General features: G+C 53.0%; 9 protein-coding genes across 9 annotated transcripts; 4 read left to right on the top strand and 5 right to left on the bottom strand.

Annotated features, from left to right (window-relative positions):
• Positions 1-13: 13 nt before the first annotated feature.
• Positions 14-1,927, bottom strand: BO85DRAFT_446408 (isocitrate dehydrogenase (NAD(+)) IDH2). The gene is made up of 6 exons (XM_025659498.1): positions 1,687-1,927; positions 1,554-1,619; positions 1,310-1,396; positions 1,117-1,239; positions 335-1,054; positions 14-266 (listed from the first exon to the last, which is right to left on the bottom strand). The coding sequence occupies exons 1-6, from the start codon at positions 1,774-1,776 to the stop codon at positions 195-197; spliced, it is 1,158 nt and encodes a 385-aa protein (XP_025519165.1). The 5' UTR covers positions 1,777-1,927; the 3' UTR covers positions 14-194.
• A 130-nt stretch (positions 1,928-2,057) lies between these two features.
• BO85DRAFT_390991 (exocyst subunit SEC5) lies at positions 2,058-5,722 on the top strand. The gene is made up of 2 exons (XM_025656794.1): positions 2,058-4,720; positions 4,786-5,722. Exons 1-2 carry the CDS (start codon positions 2,330-2,332, stop codon positions 5,512-5,514), a joined length of 3,120 nt encoding a protein of 1,039 aa, XP_025519164.1. The 5' UTR covers positions 2,058-2,329; the 3' UTR covers positions 5,515-5,722.
• BO85DRAFT_191096 (uncharacterized protein) lies at positions 5,616-6,865 on the bottom strand. The gene is made up of 2 exons (XM_025654431.1): positions 6,282-6,865; positions 5,616-6,195 (listed from the first exon to the last, which is right to left on the bottom strand). The coding sequence occupies exons 1-2, from the start codon at positions 6,418-6,420 to the stop codon at positions 5,699-5,701; spliced, it is 636 nt and encodes a 211-aa protein (XP_025519163.1). The 5' UTR covers positions 6,421-6,865; the 3' UTR covers positions 5,616-5,698.
• A 476-nt stretch (positions 6,866-7,341) lies between these two features.
• BO85DRAFT_435531 (uncharacterized protein) lies at positions 7,342-9,847 on the top strand (the record flags this gene model as incomplete). The annotated part of the gene is made up of 2 exons (XM_025658532.1): positions 7,342-7,617; positions 7,748-9,847. The coding sequence occupies 2 exons, from the start codon at positions 7,342-7,344 to the stop codon at positions 9,845-9,847; spliced, it is 2,376 nt and encodes a 791-aa protein (XP_025519162.1).
• Positions 9,848-10,730: 883 nt separating this feature from the next.
• Positions 10,731-12,980, bottom strand: capA (adenylate cyclase-binding protein). Its single transcript, XM_025657655.1, has 4 exons — positions 12,737-12,980; positions 12,360-12,609; positions 12,006-12,307; positions 10,731-11,951 (listed from the first exon to the last, which is right to left on the bottom strand). The coding sequence occupies exons 1-4, from the start codon at positions 12,781-12,783 to the stop codon at positions 10,958-10,960; spliced, it is 1,593 nt and encodes a 530-aa protein (XP_025519161.1). The 5' UTR covers positions 12,784-12,980; the 3' UTR covers positions 10,731-10,957.
• BO85DRAFT_414634 (ribokinase family protein) lies at positions 12,956-14,772 on the top strand. The gene is made up of 3 exons (XM_025657654.1): positions 12,956-13,304; positions 13,379-13,639; positions 13,694-14,772. Exons 1-3 carry the CDS (start codon positions 13,229-13,231, stop codon positions 14,554-14,556), a joined length of 1,200 nt encoding a protein of 399 aa, XP_025519160.1. The 5' UTR covers positions 12,956-13,228; the 3' UTR covers positions 14,557-14,772.
• BO85DRAFT_446401 (uncharacterized protein) lies at positions 14,344-15,168 on the bottom strand. Its single transcript, XM_025659497.1, has 3 exons — positions 15,063-15,168; positions 14,815-14,997; positions 14,344-14,740 (listed from the first exon to the last, which is right to left on the bottom strand). Exons 1-3 carry the CDS (start codon positions 15,083-15,085, stop codon positions 14,683-14,685), a joined length of 264 nt encoding a protein of 87 aa, XP_025519159.1. The 5' UTR covers positions 15,086-15,168; the 3' UTR covers positions 14,344-14,682.
• A 78-nt stretch (positions 15,169-15,246) lies between these two features.
• On the top strand, positions 15,247-17,127 carry BO85DRAFT_446400 (mitochondrial 54S ribosomal protein mL44). Its single transcript, XM_025659496.1, has one exon. It carries the CDS (start codon positions 15,444-15,446, stop codon positions 16,662-16,664), a length of 1,221 nt encoding a protein of 406 aa, XP_025519158.1. The 5' UTR covers positions 15,247-15,443; the 3' UTR covers positions 16,665-17,127.
• Positions 17,128-17,134: 7 nt separating this feature from the next.
• BO85DRAFT_475353 (basic secretory family protein) lies at positions 17,135-18,113 on the bottom strand (the record flags this gene model as incomplete). The annotated part of the gene is made up of 1 exon (XM_025662717.1): positions 17,135-18,113. The coding sequence occupies exon 1, from the start codon at positions 18,023-18,025 to the stop codon at positions 17,135-17,137; it is 891 nt and encodes a 296-aa protein (XP_025519157.1). The 5' UTR covers positions 18,026-18,113.
• Between the last annotated feature and the right edge of the window lie 1,367 nt (positions 18,114-19,480).

Below are 19,480 nucleotides of genomic sequence, written 5' to 3'. Positions count from 1 at the left end.
ACTAGTATCATTCTTTCTCCAACAATGACTGAACAGATTGGGAGTAGGAAAATCGAGGTAGAAAGTAAAACAACATAGATGGCATCTAAATACATGGGAGCACATACAGTAGATCACTACATATTTGGTCTAGAGTCATTCACAGGCTAAAAAGGAAACAATTTAGGGGAATAGTACAGGCATGTTCCAATCCCTTACAGACGCTTCATGATGGCCTCAGCATACTCGTGGGTCTTGGCGGAACCACCCAAGTCACCGGTGAGGGCCTAAAATTGCAACTATTAGCATCGTGTTTTCGCAATGTTGACGTCAAATTGATGGGATGCTAGCTTACCTTTCCTTCGGCGAGGGTGTCGAAAGTAGCCTTCTGGATACGAGCGGCGTGCTCGGTCAGACCCATGTGCTGAAGCATCATGATACTGCTCAGAAGCAGAGCAGTGGGGTTGGCAAGACCCTTGCCAGCAATGTCGGGGGCAGAACCGTGGACGGCCTCGAAGATGGAGCACTCGTCACCAATGTTACCGGAGGGGGTCAGACCAAGACCACCGATCAGACCGGCGCACATGTCGGACAGAATGTCACCGTACAGGTTGGGCATGACAAGGACCTTGTCGTTGTAGGGGGTGGGGTCGGTAACGATCTTCAGGCAAGAGTTGTCCAGCAGCTCAGCATCGAACTCGACGTCGGGGAACTCCTTGGCGATGTCACGAGCAAGGTTGAGGAAGAGACCGTCGGACATCTTCATGATGGTGGCCTTGTGCACGACACGGACCTTCTTCTTGTTGATGGAACGAGCGTACTGGAAGGCGAAGCGGAGCACTCTCTCGGAGGCCTCCTTGGTGATGAGCTTGATGCTCTGGACGACACCATCGACGACGACGTGCTCAATGCCGGAGTATTCACCCTCGGTGTTCTCACGGATCAGGACGGTGTCGACATTGTCGTAGGGGGTCTTGTAACCGGCAACGGAACGGCAGGGACGGACGTTGGCGAAGAGGTTGAAAGTACGACGGAGAGTCAAGTTCAGAGAGACGTGTCCCTTACCGACGGGGGTCTATGTGACGAAGCGTTTAGAGAGAGATCCATCGCAAAAGAGTCTAGAAAGGAAGGACGTACAGCAAGAGGACCCTTGAGCGCAACGTAGTTCTTCTGGACGCTCTTGATGGCTTCGTCGGGGATGGCGGTCTTGCCGTCCTTCAGGATGGGAGTAACATCGACGGGCTCCCACTTGACAGGGGCCTGCACACAGGTAGTTTAGCATCGCTGGGTTTGTATATCATAGGCGATCGTAGGAAAGCGGGAGGCGTACGTTTGCGGCAGCGAAGATATCCTTCACCGACTGGGAGATCTCGGGACCGATACCGTCACCCTCGATCAGGGTAACAGTGTATTTTCCCTATAAGGACACATCAAGTCAACAACACCATCATATAAGATCCATCCTTCGGTACAGCTGTTGGATATAGGCCGTTGTCGCAGGTTGCGGCGGAAGCTACCGGACCAAAGGATGGACGCAAAAAAATGTTTCAGGCGTTGCCCGGGACGCGACATACATCAGTGTCCTTCTGACCCTTGAACTTGGCGACGCGCTCATCGGCAGCAACGGAGTAAGTGCGGAGCTACATGTGCAGTTAGATCGAAAATCCTTCCAGGTGATGTTGTCGAGGAAAGCGGTCGGTAGGTTACCTGCGAGAAGGGCGAGGCAATGCGAGGGGACACACGTGTTGTCCGCAAGCATTGACGGGCGGGAGCGACAAAGTTCCTGGCGGCAATCATTGTGATAAAGTCCCCGAGATCGACGTCAAACGGTCAAGGGTGGAATAAAAAGAAGGAATTGGGGGGGTGGTGAGGAGAAGAGAGGAGAGTAAGGAAGAGAAAGAAGAGAGAGGAGAGAGAGAGAGAGGTGGAAAAGGCGGCGGCGGGTTTCCTTGTGCGGGAACGAAGAGAGCAAGTCGCGGCGAAGAAAGGCACTTTAATCCATCCAGTGATTCTCGGCACCGCCGCTCCCGGTCCGACCGAACAAGAGACAAACTTGCGAGTTACCGTCAGTCCACCGGCTCCAGTCTGCTTCCCGTGCTTGATCTGATAACTCCCCAAGCTAACCCAACGTCCAAAACGTTCCCTCCGAACTGCCTGTCCTGGCTGTGCCTATCCTTTCTATAGTTAACACCCTAATTCTGAACCCCCCAATTGTCCCCACCCCTGCTGCTGCGCGTTTTCCTGCATGTGGCCTCCCTAATCCCTCCCCTCCGTGCTTAATCGCTCCCCCCATAATAACAACCTCCGTTATCGCCGATTTCCCAAAACACCTACCCACCCACCCCCGATCATGGCTGACGTCGACGTGGCCAGTTACTATAACTTGCCCTCGGCTTTCCCTGAAGAATGGCCCGCTGAGCTGGATGAAAGCGACCATTCTGAAGACGAAGCTTTAGAACGTCGTGGCTCGCGCTCGGAGAAATCCCGGTACTTTGCTCTGGAGCGCAGCAATAGCACGCGGAAGGGGGTCACTCTAGGCTCCTTCAAAGGCAACAATGGTCGGGAGAATCTCGTCAAGATGGATGAGCCTGATCCCCTGGGAACCGGGGACAGTGTGCTCAAGATCCTCAAAATGCGAGGCTTGTCGCTAGATGAAGAGAGTCGCCTGCGGAATCGTTTCCTGCTCTCATCGACTTCCTTCTCCCCGGCGCTCTTCCTCTCCCAAGTGCATTCCGATGCGTCGATACGGTCCCTTCTCGAAGGTCTCAACATTCTCTCTCAATCAATTGACCAGAAATCCGCGTCGCTGAAAGTCCTCGTCGAAGCGAACTTCGAGCGATTCGTTCGAGCCAAAGCGACCATCGACAGTGTATATACAGAAATGAGAAATCAGGGCAAGAAAGAGGAGTATTTGAGCCCTCATGCCAACCGCCGGTCGGTTGGTCATTTGCGGAGCCTCTCGGGAAGCAAACAGAGCATAGCTACCTCGGCCCTTTCCGATGCAGGTCCCGGCAAGAACGCTCTGACGAAAGAGAGCGAATACGGCATGAAGGGTATCCGTGTTCCGTTGCTCGAGGCATCTGTCAAAGCAGAGGAGGTGTGGGGTCCGGCATTGGGAGGACGTGAAAGGGAGCAGGTGCTCAAGTCCGTTGTCGACACAATGGAGAAACATAGAGATATCTATGAAATAGGCGGTCACCTTTCCAAGTCCATCAAGCAGAGAGACTATGACTCTGTTTTTGAGCTGTATCGAAAAGCGAGGGCTCTATCCAAGACTGCCAGGGATATTGCCGATACCGCAACGAGCAAGCATCAGCCATTGACGGATGAAGAGGCCCATGTTATTCTGGCCATGGGACGAATGTGGATAGATGTTGATTCGCAAATTCAAGCGTTCAAACGCGACCTGTGGAGGCGCCTCAGCGATGCGCCTACAACCTCGACCACAGTTACTGCTACGGGTCCCGTAGAGGAGCACATGGAGCTTATCGGTGCTCTCCTGGAGCTAGGGGTCGATGACAATCCTATCTGGGTATGGCTTCTCAGTCGCTACGACTTCTTGAAAAAGAAGATCACGGCATTCTGTGACCGTTGCAAGGTCGAGATAGAAATTCTGAGGCGTCGACTGGCTAGTGGTGAGAAACCGACGCCTCAGGCAGTGGCATCATACCTCCGGTTGGCCCCTCGCGACGGCGCTCTGGACACCCAAACCATGCGCGATAGCGACCAAGTCATCGAGCTCTGGGAATGTATCCATACCTATCTGAGCAGGCTGTTGTCCTCTGAAGGAGGTCTCCTTGGCGAAGTCTTCGATTTTTGGGAAGTAGCGCAATCCTTCATTGACGGCAGCAGGCAAAAGCTTCTTCCAGCTGGGTTCGAGGGAGAAAGTCGCAAACACCACCGACTTTCGTCCAATGACGCCAGAGAGCTGCAAAAGGGAGTAGTCGAGCTTCTCAATCTCATTCGCGAGAGTGTTCTCTCACTGTTCGCCGATCCCCCGGTGGACGATGTATCCCTCCTCACCTCGCCAATCTCCACAGCCAGCCCCAGCAGCCCTGGAAGTCGGGGCGTAACCCCAACAGAGTCGCGTTTCAAGCTTGATCCGAAGAACATGCCCTTCCCCACACCGAAGCGCGGGGAGCATTGGGAAGACTACGCCTTCTGGCCACCATTCTCGAATTCTCTCAGTGGCATTCACTATCTCAGTCAATGTCTCGTGCTCATTGGCACGGCGGCCAGCGAGATGGCCGCCTTGGAGCCTGTGGTGCATAGTACCAACACCCGTGATCTTCTCAAATCCCTTGTGAGTGTGGCACGCGAACGCTCAGTCCGTGTGGCATGCGCAGCTTGGGGGAAGGATGCGGAAATTTGCAAGATGTTGGAGGACTGGACTCGAGACCCGGAAAAGAGAGACTTGACCAAGATGCCTGGTCTGTTTGTTGCCTTTGAGAACGCAATTATCGCGGGTATGCAGAAGATCCTCTACATCCCTGAGGCTATGGCAAGATCTGGTTCCGTCGACGTTGTGACCCAGCCCCCTGCCAAACTACTACAGATGGTTCGCACCCAATTTGTGTCTAGTGTCTATAAGGCGCTGAGTGGCCTGGTTGAGAATGCGGAACATCCTACATCGTCGGAGGATGAGGATGAGTGGATCGCAGCTGGCTCAACGGCGACACGAAGCCAGTTTGATACATCTCCGTCGCTACTCATTGCGGATGCGGTCGATTCTCGGAATAGAGTAAGTAGAACATCGATTCTTAACACGCCAGTCTTCTGCTAGTTCCTTGGCTAATGCGTCTACAGAATGTGCGCATCCTCTTGACTTTGTCAAACATCAAGGCATTCCAGGCCGATCTCGTTCCGCAGCTGGTCGCCAACTTTGAGAACTCGTTCTCGGTCCGGTTGACTGAGGAGGCCAAGACCGTCCGCGATGTGCTCAACCAGATCGACGATCGCTTGTTCCAGTCCTACACTAAGCCGACCATCAACGCGCTGAACACGACGATTGTCAACAGCATCACTGCCCCCGACTGGGAACCGGCATCGTCCCGCCCGGATCAGGTCCGTCCATACGTCTACACTACCATGCTGGACCTGGTGCTCGTACACACGGAAATTACCACCACCATCCCTTCGACGTTGACGGCCGTGCCAAGCCGCTCCTCATCCGCCGCCCAATCTTCTTTGCTCTCCGTCGTCCTGACGTATTTGCTGACCCAGGTGTCGACATCGCTTCTGAACGCCTTTAGTTCTCGATCCTCGTACACTCTGCCAGCCCTCATGCAGGCCACTCTGGACACCGAATTCATCGCGCAGACTATGTCGCAGTTCTCGACCGACGAAGCATCCGCGATACAAAGTCAGATTTATGTTGAGCTGGATCGACGGACCACTCACGAGGCACGCGCACGGCTTCAGTCTGAGCTGGGAGAAATGAGAGGCATCCTGAAGCGCTTGAGAGAGAGAACCAAAGGAGAGTTTGCATGCTTCCGAAAGCCGCGGAGCGGCAACGGGCAAAAACCATCCGCCTAGATCGATCCCACCCTTCATCCTCACATGAGAAATATACAAGCCATCTTGAAAGTAGTAGCAGCCTAATCCTTATAAAGAAGATAAAAGAATGTAGTCATTACCTAGTGGGTATCATATTCAAACTTTTGAACACCTTCGCAATCAAATCAACATTGAAACTGCCCTGCCATGCATCATCATCATCTCATGCCTTCCCAACCAACCGTTCCACCCGACCCAACAACACCTTACTCTCCCTCCCCAATCTCCTCTTCCCAGCCTGATCCGGCCGTTTTGCGCGCGCCATCGCTTCGCGATCCTTCTGCCTGAACTCGCGCTCCTCCCTACGCTTCTCCGCCTCCTTCCTCCGCTTCTCCGCAATTTCCATCTCTCGAGCAAATGCAGAGGGCTTGGGCTTTCTTTCACGACGGCCCTTCGCATTGCGCTTCTCCCCACGCTGCGGTCTACCAGCAGGAGTAGGTTCGGGCTCCGGCGCCGGCTGGTCTAGCATAGCCTGCCGGTCCGGGTGAAGTTCCAACGACGCCGGGGCCGGGTCCGCGCGCTTGCTCTCCTCGTCTTGATCTTGGGCATCGTCGGTGTAGATGGGTCTAGATGGAGCGGCGGCAAGCTCGGCGGCGCGAACTTTGGCGTAGGCCTTTTTGACTTTGGCTTTTTGAATTAGGTCGTTTTTAATTTTCTGGGCTATATTTGGTTTATCTTCTGTTAGCTTTCACGGTTCTAGACTGTCGTGAGGGGTAAGGAAGAAGAAAAGGAAAAAAAAAACTCACTCTTGCGACGGTATGTTCCATCTGGGAGATTTGCAGGGCCGACGCTGAAACCCTTTCTCTTCTTCACGGGGGCATCGTTGGTGGTTTCCCGCTTCTCGTCGGCGGTGGTGGTATCGTCGCGGGAGCGTTTCGGGGCCATGGTTGGTTGGGACTTGAAATGGTTGTCTTGCTTTGCTTTTCTTTTCTTTATTCTTTTTTTCTTGGAATTCGACTCCGATCGCGGGATGTAAGGAGCGGTGTATTGGGCAGGAAACTAATCAAGCGACAACGTGGCGGGGGTGCGATGTGTTGTTCGTTGACCTTTTTTTTTTATTGCTGCAGAAGAGAGAAAAGAAAAAAAGTTTTGGACGGCAGAGGCCGAGCGGGTGCAGGAACTCGAGTTTAGCGGGTGATGGGCTGCTCTTGCAGGATGTTCCCAAGCAAAGCTGCGTTGTCTCCACCGGGAATGGCGGGATTTTATTGCAATAATCAGGAGGATTGCAGGGAATAATTCTGCAGGTGTAGGGTTACAATGGAGGGGAAAGGGAAATCGGAGAGGGAAATACAGAGTTGGGCAGGATGATGGAATCGAAAGCGTTGCCTCCGCATCTTCTGGCTCTTTTTTCTTTCTTCTCCTCTTTCCGCATTTCTCCCCCCCTCACGTCTGCTTTCTTGGTCTTTATTCTCTTGACTCGCGCCCGATTGATTCTCTAGTCGTTTCAGATGTCCTGTTAAATTCCATCGCTCATTAATTTCCGGTCAGTCTTGCTATCTTATCGTCTATACTAAATATAAATATATATACCTTCTCCCATCTTCTCTTCCTCTGGTTCCCCACGCCCCGAAACGACTTTACCCACTCGGAGCCATTCTTCAAAAGGCAGATCAAGTCATCGTCGACTCCACCGTGACTCTTCCTCTTCCGCCACTTCGGTTTCTGCGGATCATCGCAACCTCTGCAATCCCCTCCCTCTTGCGTTATCAGGGTCCTCGTTGTCCGTCTCCCTGATCTCTCTGCTCCTGAGGTTGCGATGTTTGCCCTCTTTTCGCGTCATTCTGCCCATCCCCTCTCCCGGTGACCATGCCCATCTTCCAGGATCCGGAACACCAGCGGCTCCAGGATGTGTGGTCTGATGATCACCAGCCACGGCTTAATGCTCGACGTCAGACCATCTCCCCCTGGAAACATCCTCCTGGGGAGCCCCTGGGCAGCCACCCCCTCACAGGGCCTCAAAATGTCCCATACGAAGGCCCCTCTCCGGATCAAAGCCGGGCGGGAATGCATGCAACAAATCGCGAGGAACCGATCCAGTATATTAAAAGCGCCGATGCGCCTCGATGGGCATCACATCATTCCGTATGTCCTGCCACTGTAGAGCCCACTTATTGTCTCGGGTTCTTCTTTTCCTTTGTTCTATCTTACCCAGAACAGCAGAAGCTCTATTGTCATGTATCCGAGACCTTGCTAACCCATTCATTCGTTATAGTCGGGAAGCAGTCCGAACCCTACCTCTCAGACATCCGATGTATCTTCCGCCAATATGAAAGACAAAGCACCTGTAAATGCTGGTCCTAGCGACCAGTCCGACTCGAGTGATCAGCAGTTAGCATCGCCGGCCGATATTGAACGCCCTCGCTCAGCTTTACATTCAGGAGACTTTAGGGAAGGAAGCTCTCAAGTCCAGAGTCAGCAACACCCACCGTCATCCCCGGTGCCTGGTCGCACCGTCAACGCACATTTTTCACTACTGAGTTCCTCCCCGACGACGCCTTGGTTCAGTACTCCCGTTTTCCCTGCCTCTTTACGAGGCCAATCTCTATCAGTTCAGACAGCAACCCCGGCAGCCCGCTCCCGGGCTCCCTCTCTCGGCTCGTTCTCTTCGAGCTACATATTGAAAGCCCCGACGAGCCCTCTCGTTCACCAGGCGAATAATACAGACCTGGACTTCTCTCCTCGGCCGGAGTACGTTGGTCATTCGGACGCCATCGACAAAGTCAGTCGTCGCCGTACCCTTCCACCGGAAACATTCCAGCACTTGCAGGCATCGCATGGGGGCCATGCAGAGGGGATCTACTTCCAGGCTGATGCTCACCGCACACCATGGGACACGACAACATCTTATCATCTTCAATCCCCTCGGCGGTCCCTGACTTCAACATACAGCCTTCAGCTTGCATCCTCGGTCCAAACTCCGATCACGAGGGTCCGAAGGCCCTCAGTGGGCTCAGAAGTCTCTTCCAGAGCACATGCGCCAATGGTTGGCTCATACGAGGAGTCTATCCTCCGTGGAAGAATGTCAATGAGCCCTTCCAAGCCCTTGGACTTCACCGCGCAAATTGGCGTCCTCGGTAAAGGCAAATGCAAAGCCAACCTCAAATGCCCACCGCACGTGACAATCCCATTCCCGGCGGTGTTTTACAGCTACCCTACATCAGGCAGTGGCCGCTCAATCGCGGACGATAGCCCCAGCCCTTATGTTGGCCTGATAGACTTGGACAATTTCCTTCCTCGGGACACGTCCAGTGGTAGCAGTCGACGTCGCAGGCGCCATCAGAGCCCTGCAGGAACACACAGTGACTGTGTCATGGGAAATACCACAGAACCTAAGTCAACCGATCAGGAAACTTTGCGCAGGTGCGAGAAAAGGCATAGGAGGGCGGAATCACCCAAAAGTCCACCGGGTGGTTGTTACCGAATTCCACAACACGGTCAGTTGCAGATCATGATCAAGAACCCCAACAAAACAGCGGTGAAGCTGTTCCTCGTGCCCTATGACCTCAGCGATATGGAGCCGGGGACAAAGACATTCATCCGACAACGAAGCTATTCGGTGGGTCCCATCATTGATATGCCTTTGAGCGCTCGAAAGAACTATGGAACCGATCGTCCTGAAGCGTCACTAAACGCTTCGGAGGATCCCAAAGATAAGCCAACTCTACGGTACTTGATCCATCTAAACATATGTTGTCCTTCTCGGGGCCGATTTTATCTTCACTCTAGCATTCGTGTTGTATTTGCCAACAGAGTTCCCGACGGTAAGGAAAAGCTTCGCAATGAAATTCAATGCCCTGATCCCCGTTACACGCCTTACAAACCCTCGCGGGACTCCAGTCATACACACGCAGCTGCACGGCCATCAACAGACCAGATGCCACACAAAGCACCCACTGATCGAGAGTCATCGATGCTGAGTCCATCGGGGGCTATGACCTCACGAGAGCCCCCCTACCCCGGGAGCTCCTCCACGTGTGCTCCAGAGGACCCGTTCTCAGACCGTACACTTGCAGACCGAGAAGGTGCCCCGCGAGGCACCTCCAGCCTCTTCAGTCCTCCCCAGCCTTCCTCACATCCTTTCCGGCCTATTCCGTCACTGTCTCCAGGGCCCAAACTCGACTCAAGTTTTGCGGAACAGTGTAATACGGAGCGTGGGCTCTATGGTAAACTCGGTAAGGGTGAGATCGGCTATGGCGGGTATCCGTTCGCTTTCAACGGTTCCGAAGCTGGTGACAGCCTCCTTGCCAGGAAGCTGAGGGGTTTGGACGTGCACAAGCACGACTCTCCTGACCCCCAGAAGTCCTGTGAATAACGCCGGCACGCTTCCAGCCAGCATGACTTGACCGTATCGTGATGGTAACCTCTTTTTTTTTCATTTCTGCTTCCTCTTCTTCACTTCTTTTGTACACCTCGTTCAAGTATTCAACCTTCTCCTCAAGAAGGCCGACACAGCACAGCGGGACAACCCCACGTCTTCCCTCAGCTAACAGCACAGCACTATACCTCTTAAGCGCAGATGCAGGATCATCTCATCCATTATAATTGGCCATCCTGCCGTTTCCCTAAAAATAAATACGCACGGCAAGGCGCACAGGACAACCATTACAGTACGGGAACTAGCAAATATACCCACCTCAACATGTCACCCTTTCTCTCTTCTTTACATATTCCACTACTTTAGATATTTTGAACAAGTCTTTCCTCCCTTTATCTCTCTTTCTTTAGCCGATACCTTCAATTCTTCCTGATGTCGATCGAACACTAGTTAAACAACCGATGCGGACTGTGCGTTCAGCAGCAATAATCTCCCTCCCTCTTTGTTCTATTCTATTGTCGGAATAGCAGTGTCATGCAGTCTTGTAATTGTTCTCGGGGTTGGTTGGGCGGCGGGGGGGGGGGACACATCTAATACGGAAACAATTTCTGTTTTTACTTTCTGTTTCGTCTTGATTCAGTCTGCACTACGCTTGTGGATGTTATATAACATATGTCACATAGTTACTGTAGGTTTGATGTACGGTAATCGGATTATCTCCTCTTCTACGTCTCTTATTATCACACCAAGTATTGTGTTGTGTAGTTCATCTATGCCGGGGGTGGATGGAGTGGGGAAAGGGGAAGGTGACACCTGAGGCTCTTCCTGTTTCTATACACGTCCTAACACGTCCTACATAGAAATAGCGGAAGATAAGATTGAACGGAAAAATATAGATTTTATCTACAGAGATTGAGTAGAATAAAACACAGCACTGAAGTTCCAAGAAGTTGGTTTCCAACTGCCGCATATTATCGCCTCCATTTTGGGTGGTAAGGGAGTAATAGGTTGTGGTTGTTGCTGTTGTTGTTGTTGTTGTCGGAGATGGGGGGGTAAGTAATATCCAAGATTCTACATGTATATGCAGTCTTTATCCACTAGGCAAATCTAACCAGCGTGCTCAACGATCTCGTTGACCAGAACGCCGTTCTTCACGTATGTCTTGATCTGCTCGGGAATGGGGCACTCCTTGGTATCCTCGTCGGTTCCCTCCTTAGGGGGCAGCATGATGTTGACTGCAGTGCACTTGCTGGAGAAGACCTCGGTGGCCAGGCTCTGCTGGCCCAGGTAGACGGTAGCGCCATCGACCTGGTCCAGGAGGAGGGTGGGGACGACACCGTCTATTTGGAGGGCGAACTTGGGGGACTTGATGACGTCAAGGCTGCTGACGAGCGAGTCGACGATGAGGGAGAGGCCGGTGCAGTTGTCGATGGAGATGGCGTTGGCCTTGTTGTTGATCTTGAAGATCGTCTTGTTGCAGCGCGAGATGAGGATAGAGTGGTTCTGCTGCGCGTTGATCTCAACGATCTCGCCGGGGTTGTCGAAGTTCTCGATGAACCATTTGCTGCCCTCCAGATCCTTGCGCGGCGGCTTGCGAGCGCGCATGCTCTCCGGCTTGGGTTTCTTGCTCGGCGCGGGCGACTTGCCCCGAACGGCGCTGCCTCCGGAGGTTGGGCTATCGGGAACCATGGAGCTGGCGCGAAGGTTGGGGTTCTTGTGCGTCATCTGGGATTTGTCGACCTTCCGAAGACCAGCGGTGACGGCTTCACCTTGGTTCAGCTGGTCGAAGACAGCTGACATATCTGGTGCAGCTGGGGCTGCTGCTGGCGGAGGAGGAACGCCGGGCGGCGGGGGAGGAGGGGGAGGAACACCGCCAGGAACGTTCAGAGTCGGAACTGGAGGGGGTGGCGGGGGAGGAGGAGCAGCACCGCCGGCGGCAGGGCCAGAGCTACCGGCCTTGACCTGTCTAAGAGCTTCTTGAGCGTCGATTCCATCCTTGTCGTTCCAGGTCAGGCCCTTAGGGTAGTGCTTCTTCAGGTATGCGGCGAGGGACTTGTAGATCTGGTAGTAGGCCTGGATGTACTGGACGTGGGTACGGTCCCTGCAACATGGGTCAGCTCCATTTGGGATTACACAGGTTGTTTAGGCGGCGCACTTCTCCTTGTATTCCTTCAGGACCTTGTTTCCGTAGTATTCGACACCTCCAGCCATTTCAGTGACAAAATCGGCGGGCTTGTCTGCGAAAAACCAGCCCAGGGCAACAATACCCTCCGCGACTGCGCTGAAGTGGTTGAAGAGAGGAGAAGCTCTGTTCGACTCGCGAATGTTGTTGATGCTGTCCGAAGCATTGTGGAGGCCCGTCATGAGCTCCGGGGGCTGCTGCTCGGGCTTTCTAGCTTTCGTGGACACAAGGAGGTAGGTGCGCTCGGCTTCGAAGGCTTGAAGGACTACCTTGGACTGCGGAAATTGTGAGCGATGCACTCAGCAGAACATGCGCTTTCTCTCTTACCTGTTCTCCGACCAAGCCATTGATCTTCTGGCCCAGTTCCACAAAGTTTCGGACATCCTCGTTAATCAGGGTGTCAAAGTCCTGGATTTGCGGCGGGATGGGAGGCGGCGCGGGTGCCGCAGCGGGAGCTGACTTGGGAGGCTCAGGAGTAGCAGCTTCAGGCACAGCAGGGGGGGCTATGGTCTTGGGCGAGTTGGGGTCATCCAGTGACATAGCCATATCCTCCAAGCGGGAGGTCGCGGCTTCCAACCTGTTGGCATTTCCAGCTGGTTAGAAACACATGTAATCGGACGCATATGGTACTGATAGAGGGATATATAAAAGAATAGAAGAGAGCAGAGCGCTGAGGTTCCAAGCGCATCTGATTCAAGGCTTACCGCTTGATAAGGGTGGTGAGATTATGCATGTGGCTTCCTGTCGCCATCTTGACGCCCCTGTCGAAGTAAGGAGGGAGGGAGCTATTGATGACAGTCGGAGTAAAGGAGGACAAAGGGAGCTATTAAGGGGCACGGGCTACCGTGTGCCACGATTGAGAGATAGAAGAAGGGTCAGTAGCGACCTGTAGGCAGAAAAATGAAGATGCTGAGGAGGGAGAAGATCAAGGCAGCCGTTGGAATTGCATGAGACGGCGATGCTCCTGACCCGTGCCTGAGGCCTGGAGCTCCTGATAGTGGGTCATACCATACGGTACGCCAGCGTGGCTGTTATCCGCCCGTCTCCCATGACGTTGGTGGTATCAGCCGGTAATCCGATAAGGCCGCCATGACGGAGACTCAAGCGGCGGATTAGATTGAATCCCTCGAACCCCGCCAGAGTACAATATCTCACCAGTCTTTCTCCCTTCAAGGTAATCGAGCGCTTCCGTAACCATGTTGGAAGGCCATGGCTCCTCGGAGCACTCTAGAGACAATGTGGACTTCTGCACAATGGGCATGTTCATTCTTGGTACGCCATGATCTACCCATTCGCAGTCAAAATCGCACTATGTACTTACGGAACCCCCCTTTCCTGTGATATAGACGATATAGACTTCGATGGATCAAGACCCAATGTAAAAAATGTCCTAGGAGGCGCAGCATCATTTGCCGTCGTTGGTGCCCGCTTGGTGACCGGAAGAAAACATTCGCAGGCTGTGAGCTGGATTGTGGATGTTGGCTTCGACTTCCCTCCAGATGTTCTCGATCTGCTCAAGTCGTGGGATACAAACTGTGTATTCCGGGAGGACCAAAGTCGTTTGACAACCAGGGCCTGGAATGGTTACGGTCCGAATGAGAAGCGAGGTATCGATCCTTAGAATCTGCAGCTCTAACGACACAAATACTAATTTGTCGCAGACTTCAAATACCTGACCCCAAAGTTGCGCCTGGAACCAGAAATGCTGTCTGATGCTCAGGTGTTCTCCAAGACCTTCCACATGGTCTGCTCCTCCTCGCGTTGTATTTCAATTGTACAAACAATCTTGCGCAGACGGGAGGAGCTACAGCGAGCAGGCAAAGCTCCCCCAGTGGAGCACGCTGCGAAAAGACCTATCTTCGTTTGGGAACCTGTGCCGGATCTATGCACGCCAGAAGAGCAAGAGCGGTTCCTTGCGGCAAACCAAGTTGTAGATGTTGTGAGCCCCAACGAACTGGAACTCGGAATGATGTTTGGTCAGCCTGGTTGGAGCGAGGACACCGACTATGGGAAGAACATCGTCAAGAAGATCCTTGAGTCAGGTATTGGTCCTGATGGGAACGGGCATTTGGTTATCAGAGCCGGTAAAGACGGCAGCTACTCTTACTCTAGATCCCAGAGGGTCTGGCTGCCCGCCTACCATCAGCCCAGTGCTTCAGGGGCGTCGGCGGTAGTTGACCCCACTGGCGCAGGCAATTCTTTTCTAGGTGCCCTGACACAGGGCATGGTGAGTGCAGGCAGAAAACCAGCCAATCTTGTCGACTCGGTCCTCGCAGGATCTACAGCATGGCGGGAAGCAGTGCAAGCTGCTGCACAGCATAGCCAGGTCTTGACGGCCTTGATTTTTGCTACTGTGGCGGCCAGCTTCGTGGTGGAGCAGATTGGAGTGCCTCGCATGTCTACATCCAGTGATGGAAAGGAGCTTTGGAACGAGACTGAGTTCACGGAACGGGTCCGTCTGTACACACAGCGCTTGTATCGAACATTGGAAGAGTCTCCTCAGAAGCACTTTCAGATCAACTGACCGTATGGAAGAACGCCCTTCTATTGTCGTACAGCCCACAAAATTATGAAACAAAACCTGGCATGCCATAGAAAACCACCACAGGTACTCATTTTCCCACAACTACCTCTTCATCCTGTTGCCGCTCTATGACCGGTTCTGGGCGGCCAGCTGCTTTTCGTGTTCTCTGATTTCCCGGCTCCAGCTAGATAGAAGCAATATAAAGTCAATGACTGCTGCTTAGAAACACATGACACGAGATTGGCTGAGGGGACTGACTAGCGACTGGGGAAGAATCTGCCGGGTTCGGGCATCTTGTCACGGTGCTCACGGTCGGCACTGATGCTCCAGGTCACAGCGACAACTCCAAGGACAGCGGCGCCAATGATGGCCGTGTTGACCCTCCAGTTTGCGGGCTGAGCGTACCAGCCACCCGCGGGAGACCAGACTTCCTTGGGATACCTGCGGAAATAATTCAGTCAATCTCAAATGCAATGGTGGTCCCAGGTGGGAGAAGAGTCGCATACGGGATCTTGCCGCCTCCACCCATGGTGTATTGAGGGTATCTAGAATGAACGTAGGGAAAAGACGTGGACAATGGCTCGCTGAGAAGCTCGTCGTTATTCTGAGCGGGTTGGAAGCCGAAATGGCCGTCGTTCGTCCCTCGTCCCAGACCCCGTGACGCTATATCCGTATTTGGTTTAGCGCCACCTGGCCGATTCTCACACGACCGCCAGACCCCGTGACTTTCTCCGAAGCTCGACTTTTCTCTACCGACCAAAAGTTCGTGCCGGCTCAAGTTGGATCTGCCCCCGTCTTGAACACTCCACGCCACGTCCCCGGGCGGTCATTACAGTTGATTTCGGTCTTTTTCTAATTTACGGCCCAACACCCACACAGTTGCCCAGATGAAGAGGCTGCAGCTCCAACGATGGAGCAGTTCGGTCCTTTCGGCGCAGGCCCGGACTGGTGGCCGCCTGCAGCACCGTCTCTACACTGGCATCCGGCATCAATCGACCGCTTCGCCTGCTGCGCCGGCTGCCAATGATCAATTGCTCGAGGAAGACCCTCTAGCATCATCTATTCGCCCCCCTACCTCCCGACAGTCGAAGTACCAACTCCCGTCTCCCCCGGTCGAGGCCGCACGCGAGTCCGCCAAACTGGCTGCGCTTCACGCACGACTTTACCTTCCTTCACGATTACCCCTCGAGACCCTTGCTCGCTCTCTCGTGGACGCCTCGGCTGATCCCAACCCCAAATTCAACAATGAATCTCTGGCCACCCTTGGTCACGATTTGTTGACACACTACACCTCCGAATACCTCATCTGCACGTATCCCCGACTCCCCTTGACCGTTATATTCGCAGCCATGTATGCGTATGTCGGGCCCAAGACATTGGCCGCAATGGCGAGAGAATGGGGTGTGGAGTCCGCTGCTGCTCCTGGTGGAGAAGTTGACCCCGGCTACCTGCAGTTCAACAGAGTCCTCCCGGGAGTTGATGTGCACTCGAAGCCTGTCACTGGCACGGCGAGACCTCACGAAGATCAGACACATTGGCGGAAGTCGATCACATCAAGTGTTGTCTATGACAATGAGTTCGGAGATCCAGTCAAGGGGCCCAAGGATCCCTCGGAACAGTCTAAACAGGACGCCCAGAACACCCAGGGCGTGACTGCCGAACAGGCTAACGCAACCTTTGTGCGTGCTGTTATGGGTGCTATCTACCTGCACGCAGGCCGCCCTGCTGCCAAGCGATTCTTTGAGCAGCACTTCCTCTCTCGTCACCTCAACATCTCCGACCTGTTCAACTTCTCCCAACCCGCTCGGGATCTTGCCCGCCTGTGTGCTCGGGAGAACTTCGAGCAGCCCGTTGCTCGGATCATCAGTGAAACCGGTCGCAAGAGCCGACACCCCGTGTTCGTCGTTGGCATCTACTCTGGTCAGGATAAGTTGGGCGAGGGCGCTGGCGCCAGTCTGCTCGAGGCTCGTTCCAGGGCTGCCGTCGCCGCCCTGAAGGGATGGTACCTGTACAGTCCGCTGAACGTGCGTGTGCCTAGTTCGATGGAGGAAGAGGGAGCCGCTCCCTGGAAGCCGGTGCACGTGGACTTGGGCGAGGTGATTGTGTAGGAGTGAGCATGAGAGATTTGAAGAAACGGCGTCACACATTATATCTGTTATAGATGTTGTCAATGCGGGATTGACAGCGATGCAACATTACATACTGCTACCCCCTCATCTATTCACCATTGCAAGGATTTGTACAATATGGGAAATCTATTTTTTCTTTTTTCTTCTGATGTTATTTCTATGTTCATGTTATCCGATTTAAACGCTATTCTTTTGTATTGCATCTTTTGAAGACTGGCTAGAGATGGACTTGGGATGACGCTGTTTACAGACAGTTACTCTAGACGAGAAGTACGTATATAGAGGTATGTACTTTACTGAATCAATGGACCTTGCGCACAACGGACAAGCATGACACCGTCGACAGCACCTAATAGGTAGTAACTCTGACGCCATTCAACCATCACCATCCCACACCATAACTCAGCCTACTCCAAAGCACTACCAGCAGTTACTAGTAATAATACCCATTACACCCGATCAACAATCTCATCCTCCCAACACCCACCACCACCACCACCACCACCCCCATCCAACCACCCCCCATACTCCTCCCAAAGCTCCAAAACCCCCAACCCAAACAGCCCCTCCCAGAACCCATCCACATAACCCACTCTCAACAACCGATCATTCAACATCCCGACAGCCCCCTTACCCACCTTAACATCCTCCAACCAAGCCAAAAAGTACGCCGTATGCTGATATCCTTCATCCCACTTGTCCGCTCTCTCCTTCGCCGACGCAGGCCGCTTCCAATGCGGCGGTTCCAGGCCCGCTTTCAGGCGCACAAAGTCCGCGATTCCTTCGATGAGGCCGCCGGGGGGGTGGGGGGTGTTAGGAGGAGAATCTGGGGGCGCGGTGTGCTGGTAGCAGTGGACGAGTTCGTGGGTGAGCACGCCGGTTAGTTCGGCAGTAGGGTTGGAATTGTTGCCGTTGGTGGTGATGGTTTCGATGAAGGATAGCGATAGGTGGATTTCTTTGTGGTCGTTGTCTAGCTCGGTGCCCGTTGTGTAGGCTACGCCGGAGGTGGCGCGGAGGAGGAGCGTTATGGAGCGGGTTGGGGGTGGGGAGGGGTGGAATGTTGATTGTTCTTGTTGGGGAGGGGTGTATAGGTGCTCGATTATGGTTGTGAGGGCGGTGGTGAGCGTGGTGGTTAGGTCCGGGAGGAGGGTTAGGAAGGTCTTTGAGGCTGGGTGGCGGAGGTCGTTGATTTGGAGGCGGAGGGTGGGTTGGGGGGTAGTAGGCTGGTCTTGAGGGCGAAGTGGGTTGGAGTTGGAACTGGGTGATGAAGATGAAGGTGGTGGTTGTTGCGGTGGAAGTGGTGAGGGTGAGGGTGTAGCTTGGGGTGTGGAGGTTGACATTATTCAATGGGTGTTGTATAACTAGTAGTAGTGTATGAATTATCTATAGAATGAAGAGGAGATAGAAATGTAGTAGAACTGATCTAAGACGGATTACTACGTCGCTTATAGCAAGGTTGAAGGCTTGAAGCATGGCGTCGTCTACTAGTCAGTAGCGCATGCAGCATAGCCGCCGCAGGGGTCGCGGAAGCTCACCCAATCAAGCGCAGACCAGACTATGGACAATTCATCGCAGTAAAGAAACCCGAATTAAAGTTGATCAATCGATGCTTGACGCGAGCAGCCCCTCCACCGACCGTCAGGTTCGCTTGTTGCATCGCGCTTGCGTGCGCGCGCTGTGACACACCGAGGCTGGTCCAAGTGCCCGCCGTCTTTTTTGGAGTGATCCACCGCGCGGCGCGGCGATCGGGTGGAGTTACTGCAGTCTAATTTAAATCCACTTGCAGTGTGACTGGCTGTGGTATGTGATTAGTTTCAAAAGCAGGATTTAACCTATTTAATACTATTCATTGTTCTGGATTGTATGATTATTGTGGTCTCAAGAGTATCTGTAGACTCTGCGCTGGGTATAGTTGGTAAGTAGTAGTAATGGTACAGTAATCATTGATGACTCACCTTCAGTGTTTGGTTGCTCGGGCTGCGGGTGTTTACTATTACTACTAGTAGTTGTGATTATATATTTTCAGGGGGAAAAGGGAAGAGCAAAAGGAACACGTACTTAGGCGCAGTTTCAGGCTCGGTCGCGTAGAGTTATTAGTACCGTTCAGCGCGCTTTTTATTCCGAATCTGATGTGATATTTCAAATTACCAGTCATAAAGAACAGTCTACTGCTATTCTCGAATCTAATAGAACGTACTAGTATCATGTATGCGAGGTTGGAGAGCTGTCTTGGCCGTGGAGTTAACTATCGATAAGACTGCATCCGAAAACGAGTCTATCCCCACGGTCCACCTTTAGTTAAGAGGTCACCCACACCTTCCTTAAGTAAAAATAAGAGGAGAAAGGAAAATAGGGGTAGATGAGAGGCATACTAGTAGTACTACGCGTAGTGCGGCGGAGAACCAAGAATCAGGGCAGATGAAGAAGAAGAAGAAAAAAAAAGGGGGAAGAACATAAAATCATAGTATTAATGAGACTCAAAATAACCATAATTTACTTAAAGCAGAACTCCAGTTCGTCAACAACAAGTTGGGCAGCTGCCATAACAACAATCAATTCGTGGCTGCAGACGAAAAAGTTCCAGTTCCCCCACTTGTTTACCCAAAACGGGGTGAATCATTGCGGGTAAACAAAGCGAAGAGAGAAAAAAAAATAAAAAAAGAAGATTCAGGGACAGCGCGCCGCCCGATCATCGACCACCCCTCATTTTTGCGATCATCCAACGAAACCAAACCACCCACATCTTTCCATGCATTACTATTCTGTAACACTCTGCACTTTGATATATACCCCTA

Source organism: Aspergillus piperis, assembly GCF_003184755.1.
Source record: "Aspergillus piperis CBS 112811 unplaced genomic scaffold BO85scaffold_3, whole genome shotgun sequence".
Lineage (NCBI taxonomy): Eukaryota > Fungi > Ascomycota > Eurotiomycetes > Eurotiales > Aspergillaceae > Aspergillus > Aspergillus piperis.
The sequence above is the reverse complement of the archived record's forward strand: the minus strand, read 5'-3'. Positions and strand labels throughout refer to the sequence as shown.